This window comes from Oikopleura dioica, chromosome 2 (genome assembly GCF_907165135.1).
Source record: "Oikopleura dioica chromosome 2, OKI2018_I68_1.0, whole genome shotgun sequence".
Classification (NCBI taxonomy): Eukaryota; Metazoa; Chordata; class Appendicularia; order Copelata; family Oikopleuridae; genus Oikopleura; species Oikopleura dioica.
Window position 1 is genome coordinate 8786945 of NC_137292.1, and position 23798 is coordinate 8810742.

A 23798-nucleotide genomic window follows, 5' to 3' on the forward strand; every position below is an offset into this window, starting at 1 on the left:
AATTGAAACAACTTTTGTTGGGCAAAATTGAATTTTCTCGGAAACGAAAAGATAAGAGCAAAAATGAATAACTACCTACAAAACGATTGATTTAACGAATAATAAACAGTCGTGCAACTTTTTTAATTCTCGTTGGTTTAATGTTTTTTATATATATTTTTGAAAAGAAGATGAAAATGATTTTTATCAAAGAATGGTGGAGTGGCAATTGGACTACTGTAAGTAACAAAAGAGGATGGTTGTACATGTTGGAATCGTTGTTGATATCAGATTGGTAAATAAAAGTGGGAACGGCGGAAATCGTTGGAATTGACGGAGTGATTAGTATTCATCTTGTTCTTCTTCTGAATAAAAGTCGTTAGTTTTCCCATTTATTTTACCCTCAGCACCTTCAGGCACTTCAAAACCATCAGCAGTGGCGTAAAGAACATCGAGGATCTTTTTGGTGACTTTGTAGACTTCCGATTCTGGGTCTGGCTCTTCTGCTGCTTCCTCACCGCAGACGTTATTGCACATGAGTTCGATGTCTCGCAGTTTTTCGAAGTAGAAGTCCCGTTCCTGAACGAATTCAAGGCCTGTTCAGACAACATTCTTTTCTTTACCTTTTCTAGGGATTCGAGGGAGTCTTTCAAAGTGGCGAGTTGACTGTTGAGCTCGTCAACTTGTCCCTGAAGTCGTTTCGAATCTCCACCAGCGCCAGTGTTACTGGGTCGAGTCGATGCAGGAGTTCTAGGGGCAGCGGGGACCCGAGCAGCTGGAGCTCCAGCTCGAGCGGGTGCTTTCTTTGCTGTTGTAGAAACTGCAGCGGGTTTTGAAGCGGGAGCCACACCAGCGTTCGCTCTCGCATGAACGGGATCATAAGGTTCTCCCTTTGAAATTGGAATTAAAAAAGGATTTTGCGTTATTTTTGATTTACCTGATAGTTAGCGTCGAAAAACTTTTTAAACCATTGAACGAATTCGAAATTATCTTGGAATCTGCCTTTTACCAGTCGCTCCACAGGAATAACCTACAAAAAGAATTGAAAAGGAGGTTAAATATGAGAAACTAAACGATGATACTGAAACATCAAGTGCAGAGTTATAATTTTGATGAAGACAAACCTTATCTACGCCCATCTTTTTGAACGAGTTTTGCAAGACTTTGAAGTTATTAACATATTCGTGCTCGTGTTTTGCATTGTACTTTACTGTCTTTAGTCGGATGGAACCTAAACCAAATGTGGCTTGATTTATAACGGTTCGAAAGATGAGGGGTTAGGTGGAGACAACGAGGACAACATTTTTGTTTCACGAAACTAACATTGAAAAGTAAACCTTATCGACATTTAATAATTTGAAGGAAGCTTGAAGAACTTTAAAATTTGCCACATGTTCATGCTCGAGTTTCGAGTTCCACTTCACTTTTCGCAAATTCAAAGAACCTAAATTACGCCGCTAGCGTTATCGAGTCTATCCTCCTCTTTTCAAATTTGAGGCCGTAAAGGTACTCTAGTGTACCTGGGAAAAGCATATCCATAAACTGGCAGTAAACAGCGCCGCTGCAAAGTTCCTCAATTTTCTTGTGCTGAAGGCTGAGCGAAGTATTTATCCAAGAAATCATATCATGGCGACTGAGGTTATCGGAGGTAGCTGAAGTTAAGGCGACGTTGACAGCCATTCTACTGACAAAAATATTATTTACGATAGTTGATTATTAGCTGATATACTGATATATTTATCTGTTTGTTTAAACTTAAAAATAGTTTTCAGGAACGACTTTGATGCTATTAAAATTCATGCACGACTTTGCAATAGAATCGCCAACTTACGTCTCCATTTCCCGCACTCTGATTTTCTCAAAAAAATCCGCTAATGCGAAAAAGTCGGCGCCTACAAAATGACTCGAAACCGATTTGGTTGGTCGCCAAAATCTGGACCAACTGGTTTCGAGACATTTAGTGGGCGTTATTGTTTGGGCGACGCTATTGTCAAAAGGCTGTGCGAAATTTGCTTTTTTGAAGGTAAAGGTAAAACAAAAATTATTTTTCAGTTCGAAAAAATCCACTTGGCTTGCTCAAAACTGGGTTCTCTGATCTCATCTGTGATAGGGAAGTAGTCTGGATCTAAAATAAAGAGTAAGAATATATGAAAGGAAAGATTAACCATTATTTCGCAAATGATTCAGAGTCATCGCTTGAACTGGAAGAAGTTTTTCGACAAGAGTTCCTTGCGTAAATTTCAACCCATTATTCTGAAAAAGGGTGGGTTAAAAAGGGATGAAATGGGGGTAAGAGCGTACTCTGAGAAATGCCTTGGCAGTCAATCTTTTTTCAGGCGCTCTGGTGGTCAACGATGACACAAGTAAATGCCAGACTTTCGGGATTTTTCTCGTCACGTAAGGCTCGTAGACTGGGTCCTGGTACGCGTTTTCTACGTCTTCCATGGTCGACTTGTCCATGACGACTGGTTGGCGGCCGCGTAGCTTATCAAGCATGATAAGCGTCGCTGGGTTGTTTGAAAAAGGAACAATGCCGTTTAGTAGCTCGCAGAGGACGATTCCAAAGCTAAAAAAATAAATTTTACAATTGGCGCATAACAGCTTTTCTTTGTTTTTATTTAATAATAACTATTTAGTTGCGCTTCAAATCTGTTGAGAAGTTAACTCACCTGTACATATCGGATAAAAGCCCAAATCCGCAGCAATTCTGTTCCAAAATCTCTGGAGCCAGCCATGGTAGCCCTTCTGGATCATAGACATATTTGAAGCTCTTCTTTTTCTCTCGCTGGCGCGTCAAATCAATCGAGTAGCGAAATCCGGAGAGTTTTACGACGCCCTTGGAATTGACGAGGATGTGGGAGCCACGCAGCGATCTGTGCACGATTTCGTTCGAGTGGAGGTAATCTCAAATGGGTGGAGACGTGCGTCGTGAAATTTTGACAAGTCTACTATTGAATAATTGATCGGGCACCATCTGGAAGAGCGATCCCACCCATGTGCCTAAACCAAGAGCCACGCCGCGAGCAATTAGGCTTACTGCTTGCAAATCGAGGCCGTGTTGAAAATGTGCTGAAAATATTTAATCAATTAGAATTATTTTTTTCAAAATAAATGAACGCGCTCTAATAAATTACCTGAGATCAGAGTTCGAAACTTGTTGGCAGTACTGCCACGACTGCCACTGGCAGCTGCCAATTTCGGCAGTCACTTGGCAGTGGCAGTTACATTTTACAAGTGCTGGCAGTTACTGGCAGCTGCCAACCGAATGCCACTTCGAAAGATATTAATTTCTTTCTAAAGTTTTCTTTCTAGAACCACAAAAAACAACGCTAATGATTCAAATTCGCTCCTTTGACCTGTATTTTTCAATTTTTTTAATCAGAAGAGATATTTAAATTTCAGATATCGTCTCTTTTATATGCTTTACTTGTGAATAAGACTGTTTTGAACTAAGTTTGACTTTAAAATTTGTTAAAAATAGTATTGAAATCGGCAGTATTTGGCAGTCGATTGGCAGCTGCCAGTGGCAGCTGCCGATTTTGGCAGTCACTTGGCAGTGGCAGTTGCAATTTACAAAATGCTGGCAGTCAGTTGGCAGTGGCAGTCGCCATTCAAAAAAAGTTGGCAGTCGCTTGGCAGTGGCAGTCGCCATTTTCTTTCAGATTTCGAACTCTGCCTGAGATAATGTCGCTTATCGATCCAAATTGACAATACTCCGTATCCACACATATTCTAGAGCCAACGACCTTGCTCCCAAGAATCCTCACAATATGCGTCGAACGAAGCTATAACTACTACTTAGTCTCTGATCCCTTCTGCGAGGCCTTTTTCTACCTTTCGTTGCAGCAAAATCTCATTACTCAAATCTTTCAGCTGCGCTGTCGTTAATTTTTCATGCTCGGTGAGCCTCGAAATCTGTATTTGCCCCCGATTGTTCGCCCTGACATAAATCGTGGTGGGAAAGGTGTGGCTCTGTCCGATTAACCAGTTCATAACATTCAATTCTGAATATAAAGTCATTACATTTTCGTTACTCGGGACGTATTTTTTTCGCGGATTAAAATATAAACATTGAAAAAATGTTCGTGAGGGGCAGTTGGTGGTTTAATTTTTACTAAGACAATCAAAAATGTACTAAATGGTGACCTATATAAAGTGACAAAAGTATTTAAAGAGAGAAGAGTAGCGGAAAAGGGAGTAGATAGTTATTCAATTATTAATTTTTAAATGGACACGAGATTATTTTGAGCCGTAAATAACGCATTTGTAATTTACGAAAAGTTTTTTTGCTCTGAGAGCTAAGTTGGAGTTTGATGAGTTCTGATTTCCCCTTGAAATCAAGGAAGAGAATCAAATAAGAGGACATTTTGGATGATGAAATTAGTCATCCATCTTTTCTGCCTTGACGTACGCGTCGCCATTGGCTCCTGCGTCGAAGTCGGTTTTGACTCCAGGATCGGTCTTGATGTCAACCTCCTTGTCCCCTCGTCTTCGATCTCGGCGATCACGTGAGCGATCTCTAACAACGCTATTCATTATTTTTGGATGCCTTTAAAACTCACCGTCGGTCGCGCTTTCGATCTCTGGATCTTGATCGTTTCCTTCGACCGTCTCGGTCACGTGAGCGAGATCTTCGTGAACTAGGAAGAGGTTAAAGACGATTCTACACCTCGAAGTTACCGTTTTTCTTCGTCTTTCTTTTCTCTCTTGGAACGATCGAGCAACTTAGCCCGTTCCCTAGCCTGGTCACGTTTTTCATCCCCAGCGAAGCCGTAACCGCCCCGGCGACGGAGCTCGTCCACTTCCGCGCGGATTGGCGACGGGGCTCGGCGGGAGTTTCCGAGTCCACCACCGAGGCGTCGCGGACGCCAGCCCTTTACGGTTCGCCCGCGCTCGACGTCCACCAGCACCCTCTTACCGTCAATTTTTCGACCATCAGCGTATTTGTATGCAGCTAGCAAAAAATGAAAATAAAAGTATATTTTATCGAAATAACCGAAATTATTTTATTTTGCTTTTCCCTTTTTTCTAATCTTTTAAGTCGCACTCCAAATTAAAATGAATAAAAACCTGCTCAACATTTAAATACTGTTAGATAATGGATACTTAAGGTTACTCTAGAAATATCAGAAGATCATCTTTTTTTACCATCATCTCTTTTTTGACGATCAACTTTCGCGGCAACGAATTTTGATTTTTTACTCGACCTGGATTACTTTACCTGTACTAAAATCGCTACTAAAGTACTTACTCTATACTTACTGTACAGATGAGAGCACTTGTAGAAATTCAGTACTTAGTACTTATCGTAAAATGAAAGTGGTAAATGGAAATTGAATGAAATACTAACCGGCTGGTATACTACCCGAAATACAAACCGAAAAATTTTCTTTTTTAACTTTTTCAACGTAATTTTTTCGCCACTGCTCCCGTTATCGGGACAATCGTCTGGGATATACAATTACTGGTCCAGGCGAGTAAGGGGATTTTTGAGAAATAAGAAATTTACGGTTACTTACAGTGCATGTCACGCTCTTTTTCAAACTCAACGAAGGCGTATCCTTTCGGCTTTCCGTTTTTGAGGTTTTCGACCATTCGAATCTGGAATTTTTCAATGAAAGTACGGAATAGAAGATCGAAATTACCGATTTGATGCGGCCGTATTCTTCAAATTCTCGTTTGAGTTTCGACTCACTCGTTTCGAATTTTATACTGAAACAATGTTAAAACATGTATGAAGCAATTCATTTTACCGAGCAACAAAGAGGGTTTTAAACGGATCGGATTCGATCTTATCATCTTCGTGTGGATTCCACTCCTCTAGCTCTTCCTCCGTTTTCTTCATCCCCTTTTCTAGCTTGTCTTTTCTCTTTCGCTTTTCTTTCTCAGCCCGAGTTTCAACACGCACCTTGGAAGCATCGTAATTTTGACCCCCAAAAGCGTCCTTTACCTTGGGTGGCGTTTCAGTAGAAGGATCAAACTCGTTGACAAAAGGAGCGATTCCAGAATAGGGATTTTTCGTCCGATCGCGCTCCCATGGCAAATCGCCTGTTGGAGGCTTGAACTCGACCGGCTCCCGAGGCTGGAAAAGCGCGATCAAATTCGGCGGCAGAAATGCCGTCATTGTCTGAAAAATATGGAAAATGATAAGTCGTAGTTATTAAATATCCGTTTCTTTACAAGATAAGTGGAAAAAAATGTCAGTCGAGCAGAATAACATCATTTGTAGATGATGACTTGGGAGCAGAAATACGCCTTGTGATGACCTTCACTTTCGGGTTCTTCGGCGGTGTTATCTTTTTATCTTTTGAAGGGGCTTTTCTTTTAGCAGGAACAGTAGCCGCTGAAGAGCTAACAACGACAATATCGTCGTCTGAATCGTCAATCTCCATGATGGAATGCGCTTTCAAGTCTTCTTCGAGAAAAACTTCTCTGACGCGAATAATGAAGTCTTAGAATACTTAGACAGACAGTACTGGTGATTTTTTACCTAGATAAAGGTCCCACGGGCAGTCTCGATTGATGATTTTTGCTGCTGCGCTCCAAAGTCTCGCTGCTTCTTGCTTGTACATATCGAGACGACCTCCTACGATTTCTGGTTTTGCCTCTTCGTGGATATGAAGACCGATTCTTATGAGCGCTTCTTTTGCTCTGATAGATCCTTGAAGGATTTCATCAAAGTGCTCTTCGCATTTTGTCAGTTGAATCTAGCGGAAGAATGTTACAGCTATCTCGGGAAACAGAAATGATGGTCTCACCTTTGATAAACGAGAATTTTTCATCTCTTCTTGAGCACCAACTTTCATATCGAGCGAATTGAGCTTGTAAGTCTCTGTTAGTCCAAGAGCGAAAGCGCGTTGTTCAGCCATTTCCCGGTTGCTACGATTTTGAAAAATCTTGACTCGATGGGGATCGATTTTCGGCAAAGACTCTGTTCCTTCCTTTGCTGCTTTGCCAGGGGCTTCTTCTACTGGCTTTTGGAATCCAAGACCAGGTCGTTGGCCGCCGATTCGATCATATTTTAAATTCGGAGTGATCGGATTCCGAACTCCGGAAGCATTTTTCCGAGACCTTCGCCCCGTTTCCAGCCCATTTTCTGCATGATCTTATTCGCCTTCACTCCCCATAGGACCCCACTATCTTCTGAGTCCTTATGCGCTAGTTCTGTAATTTCAAGCTCCTCATCAGACGAATCGTCAACAAAGCAATCATCAGATTCATTTGGAAACTGTCGCTTCCTCTCGCGCTTCAAGAAATCTTCGCGAGACTGCTCCGTATCAAGACCACTGCTGATGAATTTTAAAGCACCATCTCGCTGCCAGAGACTTGGCTTTGGCTTGCGAGGTTTTGATTTTTTCTTTTTAGATTTCGACTTTAGACCATTTGGATTCATTTGCTCAAGCAAGGTCTTTCTATGATCATTCTAAAGCTTCATGCTTATGATAGTGCAAAAAGAGGTAAAAGGAACATCTCCTTGAAATCTAATTCAATTTATTACTGGTAATTCGGTGTTGTTGCTAAATGATGTGAAAGTGGCAGTTACATGAAAGATTATGAAGATAACTAATTATTGGATACAGAATATTGTCTATTTGATTGTGTCTTCGTTTTAGTTTCGGAAGTGTGGACGTCGATGATTGTCTCGCGGTTGTGGCTTGGTGAGCCAGGAGCCGATGAGTTCTTTGTCATCGTCGGTTCTGAAGGTAAAGTATCGTCGAAACTTCAAGCCCTGGAAGTCATCTCGCTTGCTCCCCTGGTTGTAGAAGCCGATGACTGAGCTGTCTTTTGCGTCGATCTTGTTTTTGCCGAAGTCGGCTTCGATGGCTGGTTGCACTCGTTCGCCGAGGTAGGGATCAGGGAAACGCTGGGTTCTTTTGGTGCCATCGTCAGTAAGCTCGTCAGAATTCTTGTTGTTATTGTCCAATTCTTCAAACTCGTCGATGATGAAATCGTTTGGTGTCTTGAGTTCTGGAGAAGATGGAGCCGATCTCTTTGGCATCAGTGGTGGTGCAGGCGCCTTTCTCTTCGGTGTGATTTTCTTATGAGTTGTAGAGGTGGCCGCGTTAGGTTTCATTCTTGTTTCGATGCTGTTACAAAACTGCGTTGTTTGTTGTTTTCTGATGGTTTTTGTGAACGCGCTCTGGTTTTATACTGGGTTACTGAGAAGGAGGGCGCTGCTCGCGAACTCACCCGCGGCGGGATGCCGCTTTCATGGCCAAAAATAGCCCCACCAGCTAAGCCTAACTTAGTTATCAGCTTTTTTTATCTGATCGATTCCCAGACGAAATGATTCACACATTCTAGTGGAAAATAAATTAAAAGCTTGAATCGCGGATAAAGCTTTATCGACGCAGTTTGAAATAAAGTCGCGGTGCGCAAAAGAAGACCCTGGTTGTGTGAGGAGAAGTGAGGCAAAGGGCCGATCATAGATAAAAGAGCGAAGCAAAGCTTTCTGAGAATGTTGAGTCAAATTAAGACCCTTCTCGATTGGCAGGAAAAACGTGTCAGAAATAAATGAGTGCAACATATTGATAAAGTGCGTGAAATTAACATAGCCTAACATAAATAATTATTGGCAAAAGTGTTTGGAGCGTAACTTCGTTGAAACAAGTCAGGTGTAGATATAACCGTAAATATTAAAAAGTGAGTGAAAGAAAAAGGTAAAGAAGTTGAAAAATGTGTGCACCAAAAGATTTACTTAGATTCTAAATTTTAGAATGAAAGCTATTCATTCTTGAGCTCCTTCTTGGCTCCGTCGACAACTCGATTCTTCACAACTTGCAAGATCAACTGGAGGGGGTGTTGCTCAAACGACTTCAGTTCCTCCTTTGTAGAGGTGATTTGATCGCCTTTCAAGCGATTGACGATAGAGCAGCAAACCACGGCGCCTGGAATTTTTGCCCTGTTACAGAATGACAAGAATACATTTGCCTCCATTTCCATGTTGAAAACACCCGCTTCTTTGTTGGCGCGGCGGATGAAGTCGAACTTGTCTTTGAGTGTGTAATCGCAGAGAGCACCGTCCAGTCGACACTGCGCTTCGTAAAAGTCATCGCAGCCCATGGTATTGCCAATTTGGTAGTCGATGGAGAGGTCCTCAGCGGCCTGGATGAACTCTAGGAGCAACGATTATCTCTGTGAAGGAAAGATGATCAGTTACCTTGATTGAGTTTTTCATCCGCTTTCGCTTCGTATCTTACTTTCTTGCCACAAGAAACCACTTCGTATCCTGGCTCACAAGTAGCATCGTACCCTTCTTTCGTAATAATTACCGTTCCTGGTTCAGCACCGAGTCCCCCAGAAGTGCCCATTCGAATGAAAGAAAAATCAGTTGCGCCTGCGTATCGCAGAAGCTTGGCCACTTCATGAAGAGCGATGTTGAGGGAGCCGAAACCCATCCCATGATTCAAGGTCAGGACTGGCCCTACTTTGTACATGACGAAACGACCTGCTCGCCTGGCAATGTCGTTTGTATGCGCATCTGGAGCTAAATAAACAGGATCTTATACTGTTATTTTATCGGAAGCTTACGCATTGAATAATAACCACTCATCGCTTCATACGCTTGTCTGGCGAAGTTCTCGACTCTCCCACGAGATCCTCCCATGCAGACAAACTTGACATCGCCGTATTTTCTTCTGATCGCTTCCAAGTCTGATGTATCGACAGCGAGATGGTACAGAATATCGACTTCGTCAACAGAAAGGTGCGGATTGAGCTGTCTAAGGATGTTGTCTTGTTTGTTTGGAAGCTCAGTTGATGGTACAGCTTGGGCCGCGTTGTTGTTCAAAGCTGATGCCATTCTTTTCTGAGCGATTTATTCAGTCAAAAATGCTTGAATTCATATTTCGTCTTACAGAAAAAAGAATGGCGGAACTGAAGGATGGCAGTACAGTACAGTCATGATTACAGAAAAAAGATACAGTGGGAATTATAGCGATCAAAATTAAATATTCAGTGAATATTCATTAGTTTTGGAAATAGTTAAATAGGTATTTTGTGTTAGTACTTGTCGAGCTTATTGGTTGGAATTCCTTGCGCTTTCATTAGTTCTCGAGTCCAGGGAAGCTCGGACATCGCCATTTGATAGCATAAAGGATCTTTGAATCCCTCCTCCGTGAGCTAGGAAAGATTAACAATAGCCCATTGGAACGCATTCGGTACCTGAATTCCTTTGACAATTAATCCAGGCGGCTGATAAGTCCGAAAATCTGGATGAAGCTGGCTGTTAGGTAAATATCCGTCGACGCATTTTTCTGTTAGTTGGTCAATAAGTGTGTGCATTTTTTCGACGTCGTGCGCAATTTTTTCCTCCCCGATGTGCGAAATTCGCCTCCAAAGGGTTCTATTGAAGTGGTCGTATAATCTAGCATCAGCTTGATTCCATTCAAGAAGCTTTTCTTGCGTCTTTTTTGACAACTCCGTTTTTTTCGGTCGAGCATTGGTGATGAAGCAGGCGATATCTTCGATTGACAAACACAAATCATGCTTCAGAACAGCGAGGCTTTCAGCCATGTGTTCTGTGATCATAATTAGGTTCCATTTCTGACTGATTAATTTCAAGTTTTCAGCGATTTTCTTCGGCTCCTCTTCCATCGGATCGAAGCCGAACTCGTAGGTCAAATGATTTCTTGAGAAAAAGGAGGTCATTTGCTTCGAATGCTTTATGTATTTGTGCGGATCGTCGAGGAATTTTTCTATTCATCTTTAAAAATGAGAGAAAAAAAGTAGTTCTTACCAAGAGTGCCGGCTGTTTTGAACTGCGGTGCGACCCCTTTCATGTAGTTGAAAACGGATTCAAACATAGACGTCGGATTCCGAATGATGGACAAGTGATAGACTGGCTCATCCATCGCAAAGAGCTTCTCAACGTCTGGGCTGTATCGAAGATGATGCGCAATGATATCTGGTTTAGGGCAACTCTCGCAATATCCGTGAACATCAGACACTTTGAATGACTTCCAGTAGCTGAAGATGGACTTTCCCGATTTGGGCAGAGCGAACGTTTTCTTATTCTGAAGAAATAAGGCTAGTAAATGATCTTTTCAGGTGTCCTACTTTTTGGCCCCAGCGAAGTAAGACGTTTTGAACTGTCGAGCTAGCCGTCTTGTGTGTTTTCAAGAAGATGATCTTCTCCGCCATCGGGTGGCAATGATTATCTTTGGCGAGTGGATCTTGATGAGGTTGCCCGTGATTTTGCCGATGTCTTGGGACGAGATCTCCCGCTTCGCTGATGAAGGCTGTTTGACTTTCAACGGAGTCTTCGAGCTTGACTTTTATAATATAGAGCAGTGGCAACAAAATGACGATAACGAGTGTCAGTCCGGTCCGGAACATCCCGCCAATTGAAATGGCGTTCATCTAAATTGATTACAAGTTATTTTTATCCTTTTTCCCTTCCTCTTGATATTTTGAAAACAAAGACAGCGTTTATTTTAAATGTAACAGCCTATTTTTCAACCCTCCTAGAAATATAAAAGCCTAATCATATCGTTTTATAAACCCTATTAGTACACAGATTAGACCTTGAGCTACATTTCTACGCGTTATCGGACCCTCTACGATGACTGTACTTGAAGGAGTCCTTGCTTTTATGCAAAAATAATAAATTATCTTTGATGATTTTCTCACGAGAATCAGCAAAGGATTCATCTATTCATTTCATTTTCATAATAAAAACACGGGTCTTTGAATGGTGTTGATGTATTATTCGGAGATAGTACGGAAGCCTGGAACATGGAATGGCGAGGGATTTATGTACAAAAATATAAATTTATCAAAGTAAGCGAAGTTCTTTTATTAAACTTTAGTTCGTTATTCCTGGTCTCGAAACTCCGGAAGAGAACAAATGAAGATATCCGTTTATAATAAAGTTTGTTAAATTATAAATGAATGTATAAAAGTAGGAACGGTGACAGAGAGTGAAGAACGATTCCTTTATACAGAATACGAATGCGTTGTGCTGTGAAAATTAACGGTTAGGAAATGCTCGAATAGAAAGGTCAGCTAACAAATTTCGGGGAGTGAGATGGGTGCTTTGGTTCATTTTTTCAGTGTTAAATTTTTTTTTGGAATTTGCGAAAAGCATTTTCTTGAATATACAGAAATGATTTTTACGGAAATAGAAGAAAATAGTGAAGAGTTGTGTAGGTTTACTTTAGTAAATTGGCAAAGAAATCGTCGTCAGGAATCGTCCTGACTTGCGGTCGTTTGGAACGGACACCAGGAATGACTCCAGATCGCTGCTCGTCGAGTCGCCCGCTTTGGGCTCCTTTCATCAGCACTTCGAAAATGTCATCATCTGCGAATTTTTCTTTCTTCTGAAATTGAAAAAGTTAAGATTCTCTTCCTTATTGTCAAGTTTTGCACTCTTACCTTTTCTTTCTTTGGTTTTTTGTGTTGTATTTTTTGAAGATTGGAATCTGACTGGCTTTGGTTTATGTGGTGTTGTTGCTTTTCTTGGAGTTCAGCGAGCGATACTCTTTGGTTTTCCAGTCTTCTGTTGGAGTTATTGGTTCCTGTTATCGCAGCTAAGAGTCCTTCGATGTCTTCTTTTTTCGTCACAAGTTTTTGGTCTGATCTTTGCTCATTGATCCTGAATAAGTGGGGTTGAAAGAGACTGTGAGGAGCAACTAGAATTCACCTTGATCTTTGAACTCGATCGAGCATGTCAAACATATCCTCTGTATTTTCCTTGTCGACGTCAACTGATGATTTCCGTTTTTCTGGTTTGTCTTTTGCTTTTTCTTTCGAGAAAAACGCTGCGAAGGGGTTTTTCTTTTTGTCCTTTGCTCGTGGGGTCATTGAAAGAAGATCTAGGTGTTCCATGCTCCTTCTTCTGCACAAAAGCGATCTGCAAGGCGACGATGGTGCTTCTGAGGCCGTTTCTAACTGAAGTAGCGTTTCCTCTGCGAAACAAGCTGCTTCTTCATCTCCTATCTCTCGGCTGATCTCCAAGTGTCTCTTCGTGTAAAACGCAGCGCGGTCTTTATTCCCCAAGTTTTTGTGCGCGTTCCCGAGAGCCCAGTAAGCCCGACCTGAATTAAATATCATGTGATGAACTTACGTAGAAAACAAGTAGGAAAACACTGATCCGAAAATTTATTAGCGCTAGGGTTGATAGAGCAGAGGTTAATGATCAGACCACTGTAAGACCGACTGTCTGTATCTGTCTATGTCTTCATATTTTAGTAACAAGGGGATTAGCAAAAGCTTGACAGGAGCTTTACCCGCTCCAAGTTTAATCAAATGAGAAATGCAGTAGTCCTCCTGCTGTTCGAAATCCCCGGGGGAAAGCGCCCTTTTTAGCCCCTGCGAAGTATGAAAATAATTGACCCTGCTTCAAAAAATAACAAGATAGTAATAAGAATGGACTTTCCTTCACCGATTCTGTCAGCGAGCCGCTGGGCAATGTGTAGATGTTCGATGTAATATTTGATGGCATCTTTGTAACGGTTCATTAACGAAGACGTCGCCCCTAAAAAAGAAAATGCCAGCCACCGTACAGCTATCTGACAAAATGGAGACAAAGAACCTACCTAGGCAGTAGCAGGCTTGAGCTTCCATTGCGAGTTCATTTGTATCTTGGGCGATTTGTCTCACTGCAAAAAATATTTAAAAAATATTATTATATATAAGTGACCGCACGGAGGGATGATCCAGAAAGGTCACCAGCCCAAAAGAAAGATATGTATGGTAATTAAATGATCGTTCCATGATGAGCACTCCTTGCGGTCAAATATATAAACGATAGGTATAGCGCTAATAGAGGCTGAACGGGTCCAACCGTCCGATTTACCGTTTTGATAGCAGACCAGCGCCTCCTCATAATTTTCAAGGAAGATGAATGAATTGCCGAGATTGGTGTTCGCCCTTCTTTGGGCTTGTTGGTCGTTCTAAAGTAGAATTTGAAAAAGAAGAGCTTCCTCTTTGTGAATGAGTGGGAATAATTTATCCCTCGCGCTTATTAAATTAATACCTGGCTCTTTGCAATTTCGAGCCGCTCCCTGTGGCATTCAACTGAAGTCTCGTACGATTGTAATCGGTAATGCGCGTTTCCTAGATTCCCGTAAGCCTTCCCCATAGACACCAGATCGTTCATCGCTTTCACTATCGCCAGATAATACTCGTAGTACGTGATCGCTTCCTTCAGTGCTTTTTGCGCGTCTGGACTTGATATTCCGTTCAGATCCGATTTGGCTTTGTTGTGAAAGATGTTTCCCAGATTATACAGTGCTCTTGCTTCTCCTTTTCTGAAATAAATCTTACAGAAGAAACCAAAAGCGCATAATTCTACAGAGAACTCTATTTCGACGAAGACGAGCGTAGAGAAAGACAATTTATGTACCTATTTCCGAGCTCTCTCCAGACTTGCAGCTGCTGCCTGCACAAGTCTGTAGCTTCTTCGAAAAGACACAAAGATCTCATCGTGTTTCCCAGATTGCCCAGTGCGTTTGCTTCTAATTCCGAGTCTCCCATGCTCCTCGCCAGCTCGAGCTCCTTCTCGTGGAACTCCCTGGCCAGGGCGAAGTTTTGCAAGTAAAAGTAAGCATTCCCGACTTGGGCGTAAACAGCAGCAGTGATTACTGGATCGGTGGAGCCGCGCGCTAGTGCTTGCTTGAATTTGGCAATCGCATCTTCTAGCTGATTTTCTGAAAGAAAGAAGCATTATTTGAAATTCATTTTGAAAAGAAAAATTGAAATTTTTCATGGATGAAACTTTTGAAATTTGAAAAATGCTAGAAATCGCCGTCTTCGTCCATTTCTGAACAAATAAAAAATGACAAAGGATTTGGCGACGAAAAACGGTTCTGTTTGAGTTTGTCCGTGAACTTCTCTGAACTTGGACCCTCGGAAAGTATCGGAAAGGTGATAATGAGGCAAAACTTGGCCGTGTGAAATGAGTTTTTAACGGATTATGTAACAAAAGATCCCAATAACCAAAAGAAAAATCTGATTCTTGCGCGAAAAAATACTGAAAACCGTTTATTAAGTCCACTTTTGAGAGAAATAACTGTATTTTCAATAAAATAAGACAGTAAGTAATCTTGTTGAGTGTATTAAATTCAAGTTTTCAAGAAAAATGGTCAGAAATCACCGAATTTTCGCTAGAAAATACAAAAAAATCAACGAATTTCGCCCCACTTTCCTTAGAAAATTACTGTATTGAAAGATAAATATAAACAGTACTAACCTTTACATAAATTTTCGGCCTCAAGGGCGAGTTCTACAAAACTCATGAGCCCAAATTTCTCTCTTCTTCTCTGATTTTCTGGCTTTTCTCGCTCTTTTTTCGATCTGACAGCGTTAAGTTTTATTGGCCGCCTTTTTCTCTCTCTCTTCCCGGCGGTTAATATTTCTGTGATTTGTTTAGTATCGATTCTCGAGTGAAGAGGGAATGTTTCCACTTTTTGTTTTTTTCGCTTTTTTTTCCGCGCGGGTCGCCGTGGGCGCTCGCTCGCCCCTCGTCCATTGGCCCCGCGCGAACCTCAACCCTAATCTGAAATGAGAATGTCTCTGTCGAGAATTTCAGTCTATCAGAATATGCATGCCGTAATTCTTGGTTAGGTTGAAAATAAGGAATGAAAAATCCGCCCGGCGTTATCATAGACTATGGACCATAGACTATGGTACTCTGATTCATAGCAGAGTTACATGACTTCTGAAAAAGGCCCGCTCAGCTCAGCTCAGAGAAATTTTCACTGAGGTCAGCTCAGCTCAGCAGAATTGAAGCAAAATATGCAACTCTGATTCATAGAACCAGATTTTCGAAAATCCTCTAAACTTTGGTACTACTGATTATTTTATGGGGCTTTAAATCGGCATAACTTGTCACTTATCAAGACTTACTGTATTTTTTAAAGAAATTAATGAAGAAAAGCGTGCATGTTGTTGATTACGATATGCGTCGATGAGAGCCGCTTCCAACTACTTCAACTGTTTAGTAGGAATGAGCAAACATTGTCGCCACCGTCGGACCATCCAAAATGGTGTTTGTTTGTTCCAGCTAACCAGTTGAACTTTTCCGAATTGGTTCCCAACCCGCCGCTTCTATTACGGAATTTCACTTTCGCAACGGGTCGTCTTTTCAAGTCAATTACTCGGGCCGCTCGAATGAGCACCTGCTGCAACCGCGGAAGTTCGCTAGCTCGGATTTTACGCGTTCTGCATTTTCTATTGATCGCACTGATTTCTGATTTGCAATCGGTTCACCTCGCAATAGCTCTTTTCTCAATCCACTTATCTCAACCTCGGCCAAAATCCTTTTACCATAAACTCTCCCTAAGATTGTCAAGAAAACATCGGCATTGATAGCACAAGATTGTTGATAAAGGGTTGAATTATTGAAAAAATTTGGAGACAAGAAGAAGTTCTTTTAAGAAGGAACGGTTTATTATTTACAGTTTGCGTGCAAAATTATACTAATATACAGGAACTGATAAGTTTAACAGTCGATAGGAGTAAATTTCAATTGAACGTTGTCGGGTGAAAGAAGCTGTCCCCATGTCTTTGGGCTTGGCTCGACTTCGCTGCCTGGCGCAATTTCAAACTTTCGGACGATCTGACTCGCAAAGGTGAAATATTCATCCCTAGCCAATCGGAGGCCAACGCAATTTCGGTTTCCAATTCCGAAGGCGCAGATTTTTGGATTGTGAACGAATCGACCGTTGTCATCCAAATGTCGAGTGTGGTCGAAAACTTCGGGACTTTTGAAGTTCTTGCCGCTGTGCATCACCGCTGTTAGAGAGCCGAGGACGAGAGCGCCTTTTGGAATCGTGACATTGTCGAGAGTGATGGTTTCTTTTGCCATGTGAGGGAGGGAATCGGTGACGACTCGATGTCGCTGGTTTTCGAGGAGGATGGCGCGAGTTTGGTGACAGCTACCTCTGACGATTCGGCCGTACTTGGCAATAGAAGTGTTGATTTCATCTCGAATGATCGCCTGCAATTCTGGTCGCTTGCTCAACGTCAACAAGAGCCAGCAAAGGGTTACGGTCACGGAATCGCTAGAGGCAACGTAGAGAGAGACAACAGACATGGAAGCGGAGTAGAAGTTCATTTCTGATCGATTTTGAGAGCTTTCGATCATACTGTCGATGAAGTTTCGCGCCTGGCCGGGCATGAATGATTCTTTGTGAATCTGGATTTGTTGGAGAATGTAGGGAAGAAGGCCTTTTACCAGGGCGTCGTTGAATCTTTTCTCACCAGGGTTGATCCAGTCGATCAGTCGAGACATGAAGGGGAGCTTGAGAATGCTCATTGGGAGGATGTAATGAATCACTTTCGTCAAAACTCGATGCTGGACGTTTCCGAGGATCGTTTTGATGTTGTCAGCGAGAGATTCGAATTCAGGGTCGTTGATGTCAAGTCGTTTGCCAAGAGCGACTTCGGTCAAACTGTTCAAAGTGGCGTTCATGAAAAGAACTCGTGGATCAAAAGCTTTTCCATTTCCCTCGCCAGATTGAGCCAGAATAGCGCTGCAGAGATCATCCGCATTTATGCTGAGCATTTCTTCCATTTGCTCGCTGCCTTTGATGAAGGACTTGAAAAACCGCGACGAATGGATTTATGGAAGTCATCGTAGTGGCCTGTAGAAAGACCTTCGGTTCCAGTATCGCCGTTTTTGAAGAAGGGGCAGTTTTCCCCGAGAATAGCTTTGGCGACCGCAGCCAGTCCTTGCTGGGCTCGCATGATGAGCGAAGCCTGGACGAGCTTTTTATTGACGAATCGGCTAGAGAGCTCGACTTTGTTGAATGCGTCTTTCATGATTTCATAGTCAGTGATGACATAAATGCCAAGATTGGATTTGTAGACTTTAGGAAGACGATTTGCAGCGGCTTCTTCCTTGATGTAAGCGAAGTTTTCGCTCTTTTTTGTCGGAAATTTTGGCTTGTAGCGTCTAAGATAGGGTTAGTCTTTGTTCGGAAATATGGATAAAGTACCTTTTTGTTGTTGCTCGCCATTTGTTGCAAACGTCTTTTATGATAAGTTCAAGGGAGGATTCGAGGAGATCGTTTAGGCAGATCATTATTTTTTACTTTAGTTTTTTATTCTAGCTTCTTTTGCTGATGATTCTACAACGCACCTCAGCCGGTTAAATACAACCATAAGCAGCGCCATCTCTATATCACCTGCCTCTTCCCATGATCTTCGGGAACATCCGATTCTTTATCAAAGAGTTGCTGTTTTTAAGTTTCAACTGTTCTCATGTACACTTGAGGGAGAGTGAACCTGAGAGTTCCTGCCTTACGTGCCAAGCAAACTTTTCACACTTTTACAGCCAAGTGCTTGAATGAACCATTTGACTCAAGATGACTTTTTTATAAGTTTGCTGACACGTAAAGACCCTAGTTATCAATGAAAGCATACAAGAATAGGGTAGCACATTCAATTATTTGCAATCAAGGAAGAAACCTGAAAGTCTTCAATCTTCGTAATCATTATAGACGCTTATCATTTTATTCAGCTAAGAAATAAAACAAATAGACGGAAAACGACTTGGCGCGATGTTTATCTATTCCAGCTAACCATTTGAACTTTTTAGAATTCGTTCCCAGGGTTCATCGCGACTGCTTATTTCGCCATCTTTTCGACTCCGAACATTTTCGCAATTTTCAATTGATGATTTCAATTATTGTTGATAATAGACAAGAGTTTATTGCGAACGCTCCTACCATTACGGTGTCGGCAGATTCTTTTTCAGGGCACAAGTAAATAAATAAATATCTGCTAAACAGTGTCTTCAATGTTTTACATTTGTTTGCATTTGAAAACTTAATCGAAACTAAGCATCTTCTGTTGAGCATTTTATATGGCTTCGATAATACCAAAGTTCTTCTAGGTAAGTTTCATATCCTAAAAATATTAAAATCAACAATATTCCATAAATAGAAACCTTGTTCGAGCGATTTCCACCGCGCAGCCATGTAATTATTCTGAGTATTTCTTGGCGTGCAATTCGGTTTATGCAAAATCATCGACTTCGAGCACCAGGCGATTCGTAAGTGCCCAATCGAGTCGACGAAAAATTCACGATGTCCTTTGTTTGTGAATTCAGGATCTAAAAATAACGATGATTCGTTTTTAAGAGCTTGGTGCAAGACTTGCCATATCTTATTTTGCCTGATGTAGTTGTTCGGGCGAGGAAGAAGTTTGAAATGACATCGACGACTTTGCATTCATTTTCGAAACCCGGAAGTGCGAAATTTTTATAAGCCTGTCGGCTGAAACAGAAGCCATTTTCTGATGGGCGGAGGTCAAGATGACTTTCCCTAGCCCAACCACTTTGATATCTCCTTAACATAATTCATTTAAAATGCTAGAACAGTTCGATTGCTTACTTGTTCAGAGCACCACCAATGATGTCGAATCCGCTTTCTTCCGCAACATCGACCATGTGTTGAAGATCTGTTTCTTCGTTCAAAACAAAGTCGTCATCGACCCAAAGATAAAACTGCGTTCGAACTTGTGATGCTCCAAGCGCTCGGCCTGCGAACCAACCCTCTGCTTCTGGCATTTTGTATTGCTTCACCGTGATTGATTTGCTCCTAAGTGTTTTGAAATTGCTATCTGGGTTGTCGTCGGCGACGATGATTGTTATTCCAGGATAGAATTTTTCGACGGACTTGATTAATCGCTCAACACATGGATATCTAAGGATTTTTAGTCAAATATTCGATATACTTGATAACCTGAGAAAAGTTTTTGTAACAATGGTGACTCTCTTCGCGATGTCCAAAGTTGGACGATGGTTCAGAACTGGCATTTTCATCCGCTCGATTGTTACTGGAAAGGAAATCTCAAAATCCAACTCGGATCCGCTAATTTTCAGCTGAACAAGATCTTCGAGTTTTCTGGCGTCGTAAGTGTTTGGAATGTATCTGAGCATTGCGCCGTTGAACCCAGCTACTGTCATTTCCATCGTTCGAGATTGTATCGGGGCTGAGTAAGAGTCAGAAGGAATGATGTCGCCATAACGAGTTGAAAAAGTGCAAAAAATCTTGATGTCATCTTCCGCGTCGATTCGAATTTTGAGCAAAACGGATTCGTCTGGTTCCACTTTGTATCCGCTGCTAACAAATTCGACAGGGAGAAATGATTTTGTAAGAATAGCTTCTGGCTTGACAATATCGTAGTAATTATCACGCTTCCAATTTTCAAAGTCTTTTAGATGCTCTTCTTTGTTCGAGACGATTTTTGAATAATCGTACTTTCCACAAGCGCAGGTATTATCTTTGAAGAGATTTTCTGGCGGAGTCAGAAGTGGCGGGATTTTTCTTGACCAAGGACGTAAATTCCTAGTTCCATGGCGCTGGTAGTCTATAATTTTGTTTACGATGGAGAGGTTAAACTTGATTGAAGACCTAGTTTTCCAAAAGAAGTTTGCGGTTGTTCTGAATCTCCTGTTGCTTCAATAAACTTCGGGTGTCTGACAAAACTGTACGGCTCCAAGTATATTTCAGATGTTTCGGAAGTGAGGACAAAGGCTTTCTTTGGTTGAAAATTTTTGTTAATTTTTGTATCTACTCAAATAAAACTCAAAATGATTGAACCAAAACTGCCAAAATAACGCCGAAAAAGAATGAAAGTGCTGGTAAAAGAAACTTGTTAATCCTGATCATCTTGTTTTCTCTAAACATAGTCTCTGTGAAACTGTCGTTTCGGTGCATTTTCTTCAAAAAACTGGTCGTTGAGTTTTGCACTCTCATGGAGTAAAACAAAAAGGCACGTAATTACAGAGTGCTTTATCCTGACTTTTGTTCGAAAATTCATGAATGAACCGAAAGTGATGAACTGAATTCGCGATCACAACAAAATTTTATCTGATTTATGAGCGCTCGCGAATTTCGTGGAAAAGGGATCTTGCAAAAAAGAAGTAATATAAAAAAAAGAAGAAAAGATATCCAATATGCACCAAAATTTGCCTTGTTTTTTCGATTCAGACTTTACCTTTAGTCAGTAAATATATCTACTTGGAGACATAGAAGATCTAGGATACTTTCGAGGTCTTCTAGAGATAATAGGAAATAGGTATACTGTGTCTTGAGCAGATACCTGCTGAGCTCATTTCCGAGGACATGTCAGATGACAAACGATAAATGATGAAAATGAAAAGAATGTATTTTAAATCATTGATTTGAAACATTTATTCGAGTTTATTTCAATTCATAAATGGCAGGAAGACAAGAGTTCTCGTTTTTTAGATCTCTTCGTTCGGAAAGTAGTCGTCTACCTCATCGAGAACTTCATCTTCCTCGTCGGAGTCTTCGAAGTCTTCAAAGACGTCGTAATCTTCGATTTCCTCGTTGTCATCGCTGTCATCGTAGGAGTCGTCAAAATCGAGATCATCATCGGAATCGTCTTCTCCATCATCTTCATCGTCCATTGGAAGCATATCGAGCGAGTCGAAGTCGGCAATGTCAAAAATGTCAACATCGTAGTCATCATCATCATCATCAGAGTCTTCGTCGTAATTATCAAGGTCACGGCGAATACGATCTTTCTGAGCAGCAATGCCAGTTTCTTGGTTCCGATTTTGAGTTTTCAAGGAATAAAGACACAATACCTTTGATATTGTGAAGGCTGAGTCCGTTGGCAAGGCCCATGAAAGCAACAAGGATGGAAATGAGCAACTTCATACTAATTTCGAGATAAAAAAAAGCAATTTTCAGCTGTTTCTCAGTTATTTTACTCTACCTTCAGATTGTATTATTTACTGAAATCTGGAATGGAACGAACTTTGAGCAAAAAACATAAGACTGTTTCTAGAGACTGTAAGTTAAAAGTAATCTGTCGTGGGAATTGGGAATTCTTGAGTTAGTAATTTATGTCTCGCGGTTCGAGTGTCCGAATGATTTATCGCACTCTTGTTTTACAAGTTCCAAAAATGTCCTGTCTAGTCATCTCACTAGAATTGTCGCGTTTTATGCCAAAAAACATTTCCTCAATGCAGTTAGTGCACCCACAGGTCACGAAAGTCAACCCTCTTAGCCGCGGTAGCGCGCTTATTCGACTCGATGCGCCTAATCATCCAACATTCCGCAGCTCAAGAAAAGAAAAATAAAGAAAGGGGATCATTATATTTGCGAGGGAAATTTACGTCTGACCACAGAGTTATGTCGTCCAGGCAGCTTTTGATTGATTTTTGCTTGACAATCGAGAGATTCAAGGGCTTTGGATGAGAACCAAGGAGTCTTTCATTGCAACTTTGATCTAATCATACATTTTTTATAAGTTTTACTATGGGAAAATTTCTTGTACGCGCTATAAATGCTCGTAAATACCATCAATAGCGTCTGAATCATCGTGTTTTCAGTTTTTCGGAAAAGGCTCCTCCGAAAGGACCTGGTTGAGAACGCAAATCTGGTCGGAAACCGCACCTAAATAATGCCTAACAAATCTAGTCACATCTTCATCCCTCGAAGCAGCATCAACATTAAGGACTTAAAATTCGTGCTTCTAACGAAACAACGAGCGCCTTGGTGTCTCGGCCAGATTCTGGTGGAGTTAGTCACCACCGCTTGAGGCATTTCTTTCTGTCATTTGCGCTTTTCAAAATGCTAACACTAGATAACCAGCCGAATAATACACGTTTTTATCTCCCTACTGAAGTAAGGAGCAAACCAGGTCATTACAATTCTGACGACACAGCAATTGACAATTGTTGTGCGTTTCAGATCCCTGCACTTTAAAGATATAAATTAACGAGCGGCGAGAAAATTCGCCACAGAGTCTAGTGACACAAGAGACAGTTCGAATTTCGAGAGCTTGTGACAAGAAGAAAGGGTGACTTTGATGGAGAACAAAACAATGGAGACAGATTCAAGTGAAACGAAGAAGGTCAAAAAGAGGTGGGTTTTAGATTTTTTTCTTTAGTGTCAACTAAATTCTGTCTCTTGAAATAAATTTAGTAAAGTAATTTAATAGTTTATTAATTACTTTAAGTAATTTGATTTCAGTTTGAAATATTTGAGAAGGAATTTTAAATTTTTTTATTTGAATATCGTAGGAATTTTCGTTGAGTCAAGAGTCCAAATCTGTCCACTTACTGCGGCTAAATAAACATAATGAGCTTGAAATTTCGAATATTTCGCGCGAATTAGGAGTGAATCATCACTACTGACTTTTGGAAATTCACTTGTCCGGATTTTCCACGGTCCCCGCCCTTGTTAATTCGATCTGGCAGGAATTTACAAATTGCTTCAGCTTTCTGGTCGATGAAAATCCATTTGACGAATTGTTTAAAGTGCTCGATTCTACAACGAGTACTCCGTCAAGCACACTAAGAAAGTTCTCCTCGAGAAATTTGCCGGATAGTTTTCATCGGCAGCGAGTTTTCAATCCAAAGCGCGAGGAGAGGATCCGCCAGGCTCAGCGAGGCCACTTCAAATCTCTTCGAAATCGTCACGATACTCACGTCAGGTCAGGGGCTAATCATAAATTTTCAAAAGAGCGCACCTGAAATCACGCAAATCTGATTTACTGTAGCACTTGAATTTGCCAAAATAATCGAAACAAGCCCATAAAAAGATCGAAATCGGAGCCAATAAAAGTTGTCACTGGGCCGCAAAATGCAGGCATCAAGTCAAGAATTCCCGAAGCAAGAGCATCACTGAAGAAAATTGTCTCAGATTCGACAAATCAGGCTTATGCTCGACGATTGAGCTTCAAAACTCAAGGAAAGTTCATCCAAGATCTAAATGAGCCTAGTCTCTTCCCAAGATTGTCGGGAAAAGACCTGAATCTTTGCCGAATAATTTGGATTCTCGGATTTGGCAGAGCAATATTTTTCGGGCAAAACTAGCTTTTCTCTCTTCCAA

At 41.3% G+C, this 23798-nt stretch overlaps 11 protein-coding genes across 12 annotated transcripts; 1 reads left to right on the forward strand and 10 right to left on the reverse strand.

The window, feature by feature from the left end:
- Positions 1 to 170: 170 nt before the first annotated feature.
- On the reverse strand, positions 171 to 1938 carry LOC145699401 (microtubule-associated protein RP/EB family member 1-like). 2 transcript variants are annotated; one of them, XM_081776673.1, is made up of 7 exons: positions 1811 to 1938; positions 1500 to 1663; positions 1104 to 1210; positions 917 to 1009; positions 603 to 869; positions 381 to 558; positions 171 to 344 (listed from the first exon to the last, which is right to left on the reverse strand). In XM_081776673.1, exons 1-7 carry the CDS (start codon positions 1816 to 1818, stop codon positions 322 to 324), a joined length of 840 nt encoding a protein of 279 aa, XP_081632799.1. In that variant the 5' UTR covers positions 1819 to 1938; the 3' UTR covers positions 171 to 321. The 2 variants fall into 2 exon arrangements, with proteins under 2 accessions (XP_081632799.1, XP_081632800.1); XM_081776674.1 differs by having other exon boundaries at positions 181 to 344; positions 390 to 558.
- A 27-nt stretch (positions 1939 to 1965) lies between these two features.
- Positions 1966 to 3999, reverse strand: LOC145699398 (STE20-related kinase adapter protein alpha-like). The gene is made up of 7 exons (XM_081776669.1): positions 3814 to 3999; positions 3656 to 3764; positions 2980 to 3048; positions 2649 to 2883; positions 2281 to 2545; positions 2145 to 2232; positions 1966 to 2104 (listed from the first exon to the last, which is right to left on the reverse strand). Exons 1-7 carry the CDS (start codon positions 3997 to 3999, stop codon positions 2028 to 2030), a joined length of 1029 nt encoding a protein of 342 aa, XP_081632795.1. The 3' UTR covers positions 1966 to 2027.
- A 4-nt stretch (positions 4000 to 4003) lies between these two features.
- Positions 4004 to 6118, reverse strand: LOC145699400 (U1 small nuclear ribonucleoprotein 70 kDa-like). Its single transcript, XM_081776672.1, has 7 exons — positions 5930 to 6118; positions 5733 to 5887; positions 5625 to 5691; positions 5499 to 5580; positions 4660 to 4933; positions 4542 to 4619; positions 4004 to 4498 (listed from the first exon to the last, which is right to left on the reverse strand). The coding sequence occupies exons 1-7, from the start codon at positions 6101 to 6103 to the stop codon at positions 4360 to 4362; spliced, it is 969 nt and encodes a 322-aa protein (XP_081632798.1). The 5' UTR covers positions 6104 to 6118; the 3' UTR covers positions 4004 to 4359.
- Positions 6119 to 6146: 28 nt separating this feature from the next.
- Positions 6147 to 7414, reverse strand: LOC145699405 (uncharacterized). The gene is made up of 3 exons (XM_081776677.1): positions 6738 to 7414; positions 6470 to 6686; positions 6147 to 6430 (listed from the first exon to the last, which is right to left on the reverse strand). The coding sequence occupies exons 1-3, from the start codon at positions 6846 to 6848 to the stop codon at positions 6180 to 6182; spliced, it is 579 nt and encodes a 192-aa protein (XP_081632803.1). The 5' UTR covers positions 6849 to 7414; the 3' UTR covers positions 6147 to 6179.
- An 893-nt stretch (positions 7415 to 8307) lies between these two features.
- Positions 8308 to 9811, reverse strand: LOC145699399 (uridine phosphorylase 1-like). Its single transcript, XM_081776671.1, has 3 exons — positions 9511 to 9811; positions 9140 to 9466; positions 8308 to 9095 (listed from the first exon to the last, which is right to left on the reverse strand). Exons 1-3 carry the CDS (start codon positions 9779 to 9781, stop codon positions 8704 to 8706), a joined length of 990 nt encoding a protein of 329 aa, XP_081632797.1. The 5' UTR covers positions 9782 to 9811; the 3' UTR covers positions 8308 to 8703.
- A 9-nt stretch (positions 9812 to 9820) lies between these two features.
- LOC145699397 (galactose-3-O-sulfotransferase 2-like) lies at positions 9821 to 11336 on the reverse strand. Its single transcript, XM_081776668.1, has 4 exons — positions 11038 to 11336; positions 10718 to 10994; positions 10144 to 10676; positions 9821 to 10101 (listed from the first exon to the last, which is right to left on the reverse strand). The coding sequence occupies exons 1-4, from the start codon at positions 11314 to 11316 to the stop codon at positions 9982 to 9984; spliced, it is 1209 nt and encodes a 402-aa protein (XP_081632794.1). The 5' UTR covers positions 11317 to 11336; the 3' UTR covers positions 9821 to 9981.
- A 325-nt stretch (positions 11337 to 11661) lies between these two features.
- Positions 11662 to 15402, reverse strand: LOC145697376 (uncharacterized). The gene is made up of 9 exons (XM_081774569.1): positions 15173 to 15402; positions 14327 to 14630; positions 13958 to 14231; positions 13778 to 13874; positions 13518 to 13580; positions 13357 to 13456; positions 12623 to 13015; positions 12355 to 12574; positions 11662 to 12299 (listed from the first exon to the last, which is right to left on the reverse strand). The coding sequence occupies exons 1-9, from the start codon at positions 15216 to 15218 to the stop codon at positions 12132 to 12134; spliced, it is 1665 nt and encodes a 554-aa protein (XP_081630695.1). The 5' UTR covers positions 15219 to 15402; the 3' UTR covers positions 11662 to 12131.
- Positions 15403 to 16423: 1021 nt separating this feature from the next.
- Positions 16424 to 18007, reverse strand: LOC145698116 (cytochrome P450 2C42-like). The gene is made up of 3 exons (XM_081775320.1): positions 17922 to 18007; positions 17580 to 17878; positions 16424 to 17508 (listed from the first exon to the last, which is right to left on the reverse strand). Exons 1-3 carry the CDS (start codon positions 18005 to 18007, stop codon positions 16424 to 16426), a joined length of 1470 nt encoding a protein of 489 aa, XP_081631446.1.
- Positions 18008 to 18633: 626 nt separating this feature from the next.
- Positions 18634 to 20461, reverse strand: LOC145697321 (beta-1,4 N-acetylgalactosaminyltransferase 2-like). Its single transcript, XM_081774507.1, has 6 exons — positions 20343 to 20461; positions 19671 to 20298; positions 19320 to 19631; positions 19087 to 19274; positions 18875 to 19039; positions 18634 to 18834 (listed from the first exon to the last, which is right to left on the reverse strand). Exons 2-6 carry the CDS (start codon positions 19898 to 19900, stop codon positions 18764 to 18766), a joined length of 966 nt encoding a protein of 321 aa, XP_081630633.1. The 5' UTR covers positions 19901 to 20298; positions 20343 to 20461; the 3' UTR covers positions 18634 to 18763.
- Positions 20462 to 21161: 700 nt separating this feature from the next.
- On the reverse strand, positions 21162 to 21679 carry LOC145699685 (uncharacterized). Its single transcript, XM_081776957.1, has 2 exons — positions 21545 to 21679; positions 21162 to 21501 (listed from the first exon to the last, which is right to left on the reverse strand). Exons 1-2 carry the CDS (start codon positions 21615 to 21617, stop codon positions 21179 to 21181), a joined length of 396 nt encoding a protein of 131 aa, XP_081633083.1. The 5' UTR covers positions 21618 to 21679; the 3' UTR covers positions 21162 to 21178.
- Positions 21680 to 22441: 762 nt separating this feature from the next.
- Positions 22442 to 23782, forward strand: LOC145698117 (uncharacterized). The gene is made up of 3 exons (XM_081775321.1): positions 22442 to 22829; positions 23185 to 23400; positions 23509 to 23782. The coding sequence occupies exons 1-3, from the start codon at positions 22774 to 22776 to the stop codon at positions 23780 to 23782; spliced, it is 546 nt and encodes a 181-aa protein (XP_081631447.1). The 5' UTR covers positions 22442 to 22773.
- Positions 23783 to 23798: the final 16 nt, after the last annotated feature.

What these genes read in the sequence shown, in the direction of transcription:
- LOC145699401 (XM_081776673.1), bottom strand. An exon ending in AAAAGATGGGCGTAGATAAG is followed by an intron (nt 1,010 to 1,103) that starts GTTTGTCTTCAT and finishes TTCTTTTTGTAG; the next exon opens with GTTATTCCTGTGGAGCGACT. An exon ending in AGTGCCTGAAGGTGCTGAGG is followed by an intron (nt 345 to 380) that starts GTAAAATAAATG and finishes ACTTTTATTCAG; the next exon opens with AAGAAGAACAAGATGAATAC.
- LOC145699398 (XM_081776669.1), bottom strand. Translation starts at nt 3,999, where the DNA reads ATGACTTTATATTCAGAATTGAATGTTATGAACTGGTTAATCGGACAG. An exon ending in CTTTTATCCGATATGTACAG is followed by an intron (nt 2,546 to 2,648) that starts GTGAGTTAACTT and finishes TTATTTTTTTAG; the next exon opens with CTTTGGAATCGTCCTCTGCG. An exon ending in CTGCCAAGGCATTTCTCAGA is followed by an intron (nt 2,233 to 2,280) that starts GTACGCTCTTAC and finishes ACCCTTTTTCAG; the next exon opens with AATAATGGGTTGAAATTTAC.
- LOC145699400 (XM_081776672.1), bottom strand. Translation starts at nt 6,103, where the DNA reads ATGACGGCATTTCTGCCGCCGAATTTGATCGCGCTTTTCCAGCCTCGG. An exon ending in CTACTGAAACGCCACCCAAG is followed by an intron (nt 5,888 to 5,929) that starts GTAAAGGACGCT and finishes GATGCTTCCAAG; the next exon opens with GTGCGTGTTGAAACTCGGGC. An exon ending in GATCGAAAGCGCGACCGACG is followed by an intron (nt 4,499 to 4,541) that starts GTGAGTTTTAAA and finishes TAGCGTTGTTAG; the next exon opens with AGATCGCTCACGTGATCGCC.
- LOC145699405 (XM_081776677.1), bottom strand. Translation starts at nt 6,848, where the DNA reads ATGGCTGAACAACGCGCTTTCGCTCTTGGACTAACAGAGACTTACAAG. An exon ending in AAAATTCTCGTTTATCAAAG is followed by an intron (nt 6,687 to 6,737) that starts GTGAGACCATCA and finishes TTCTTCCGCTAG; the next exon opens with ATTCAACTGACAAAATGCGA. An exon ending in CCCGTGGGACCTTTATCTAG is followed by an intron (nt 6,431 to 6,469) that starts GTAAAAAATCAC and finishes AAGTATTCTAAG; the next exon opens with ACTTCATTATTCGCGTCAGA.
- LOC145699399 (XM_081776671.1), bottom strand. Translation starts at nt 9,781, where the DNA reads ATGGCATCAGCTTTGAACAACAACGCGGCCCAAGCTGTACCATCAACT. An exon ending in GAGTGGTTATTATTCAATGC is followed by an intron (nt 9,467 to 9,510) that starts GTAAGCTTCCGA and finishes CTGTTTATTTAG; the next exon opens with CTCCAGATGCGCATACAAAC. An exon ending in GGATGAAAAACTCAATCAAG is followed by an intron (nt 9,096 to 9,139) that starts GTAACTGATCAT and finishes CGTTGCTCCTAG; the next exon opens with AGTTCATCCAGGCCGCTGAG.
- LOC145699397 (XM_081776668.1), bottom strand. Translation starts at nt 11,316, where the DNA reads ATGTTCCGGACCGGACTGACACTCGTTATCGTCATTTTGTTGCCACTG. An exon ending in CAAAACAGCCGGCACTCTTG is followed by an intron (nt 10,677 to 10,717) that starts GTAAGAACTACT and finishes AAAGATGAATAG; the next exon opens with AAAAATTCCTCGACGATCCG. An exon ending in TAATTGTCAAAGGAATTCAG is followed by an intron (nt 10,102 to 10,143) that starts GTACCGAATGCG and finishes AATCTTTCCTAG; the next exon opens with CTCACGGAGGAGGGATTCAA.
- LOC145697376 (XM_081774569.1), bottom strand. Translation starts at nt 15,218, where the DNA reads ATGAGTTTTGTAGAACTCGCCCTTGAGGCCGAAAATTTATGTAAAG. An exon ending in TGGAGAGAGCTCGGAAATAG is followed by an intron (nt 14,232 to 14,326) that starts GTACATAAATTG and finishes GATTTATTTCAG; the next exon opens with AAAAGGAGAAGCAAGAGCAC. An exon ending in GATCGAGTTCAAAGATCAAG is followed by an intron (nt 12,575 to 12,622) that starts GTGAATTCTAGT and finishes CCACTTATTCAG; the next exon opens with GATCAATGAGCAAAGATCAG.
- LOC145698116 (XM_081775320.1), bottom strand. Translation starts at nt 18,007, where the DNA reads ATGATCTGCCTAAACGATCTCCTCGAATCCTCCCTTGAACTTATCATA. An exon ending in TGGCGAGCAACAACAAAAAG is followed by an intron (nt 17,879 to 17,921) that starts GTACTTTATCCA and finishes ACCCTATCTTAG; the next exon opens with ACGCTACAAGCCAAAATTTC. An exon ending in CGGCGATACTGGAACCGAAG is followed by an intron (nt 17,509 to 17,579) that starts GTCTTTCTACAG and finishes CCTTCATCAAAG; the next exon opens with GCAGCGAGCAAATGGAAGAA.
- LOC145697321 (XM_081774507.1), bottom strand. Translation starts at nt 19,900, where the DNA reads ATGGAAATGACAGTAGCTGGGTTCAACGGCGCAATGCTCAGATACATT. An exon ending in GTTACAAAAACTTTTCTCAG is followed by an intron (nt 19,632 to 19,670) that starts GTTATCAAGTAT and finishes AAAAATCCTTAG; the next exon opens with ATATCCATGTGTTGAGCGAT. An exon ending in GTGGAAATCGCTCGAACAAG is followed by an intron (nt 18,835 to 18,874) that starts GTTTCTATTTAT and finishes TAATATTTTTAG; the next exon opens with GATATGAAACTTACCTAGAA.
- LOC145699685 (XM_081776957.1), bottom strand. Translation starts at nt 21,617, where the DNA reads ATGAAGTTGCTCATTTCCATCCTTGTTGCTTTCATGGGCCTTGCCAAC. An exon ending in CAGCCTTCACAATATCAAAG is followed by an intron (nt 21,502 to 21,544) that starts GTATTGTGTCTT and finishes ATCGGAACCAAG; the next exon opens with AAACTGGCATTGCTGCTCAG.
- LOC145698117 (XM_081775321.1), top strand. Translation starts at nt 22,774, where the DNA reads ATGGAGAACAAAACAATGGAGACAGATTCAAGTGAAACGAAGAAGGTC. An exon ending in ACGAAGAAGGTCAAAAAGAG is followed by an intron (nt 22,830 to 23,184) that starts GTGGGTTTTAGA and finishes AAATTGCTTCAG; the next exon opens with CTTTCTGGTCGATGAAAATC. An exon ending in CGTCACGATACTCACGTCAG is followed by an intron (nt 23,401 to 23,508) that starts GTCAGGGGCTAA and finishes GCCCATAAAAAG; the next exon opens with ATCGAAATCGGAGCCAATAA.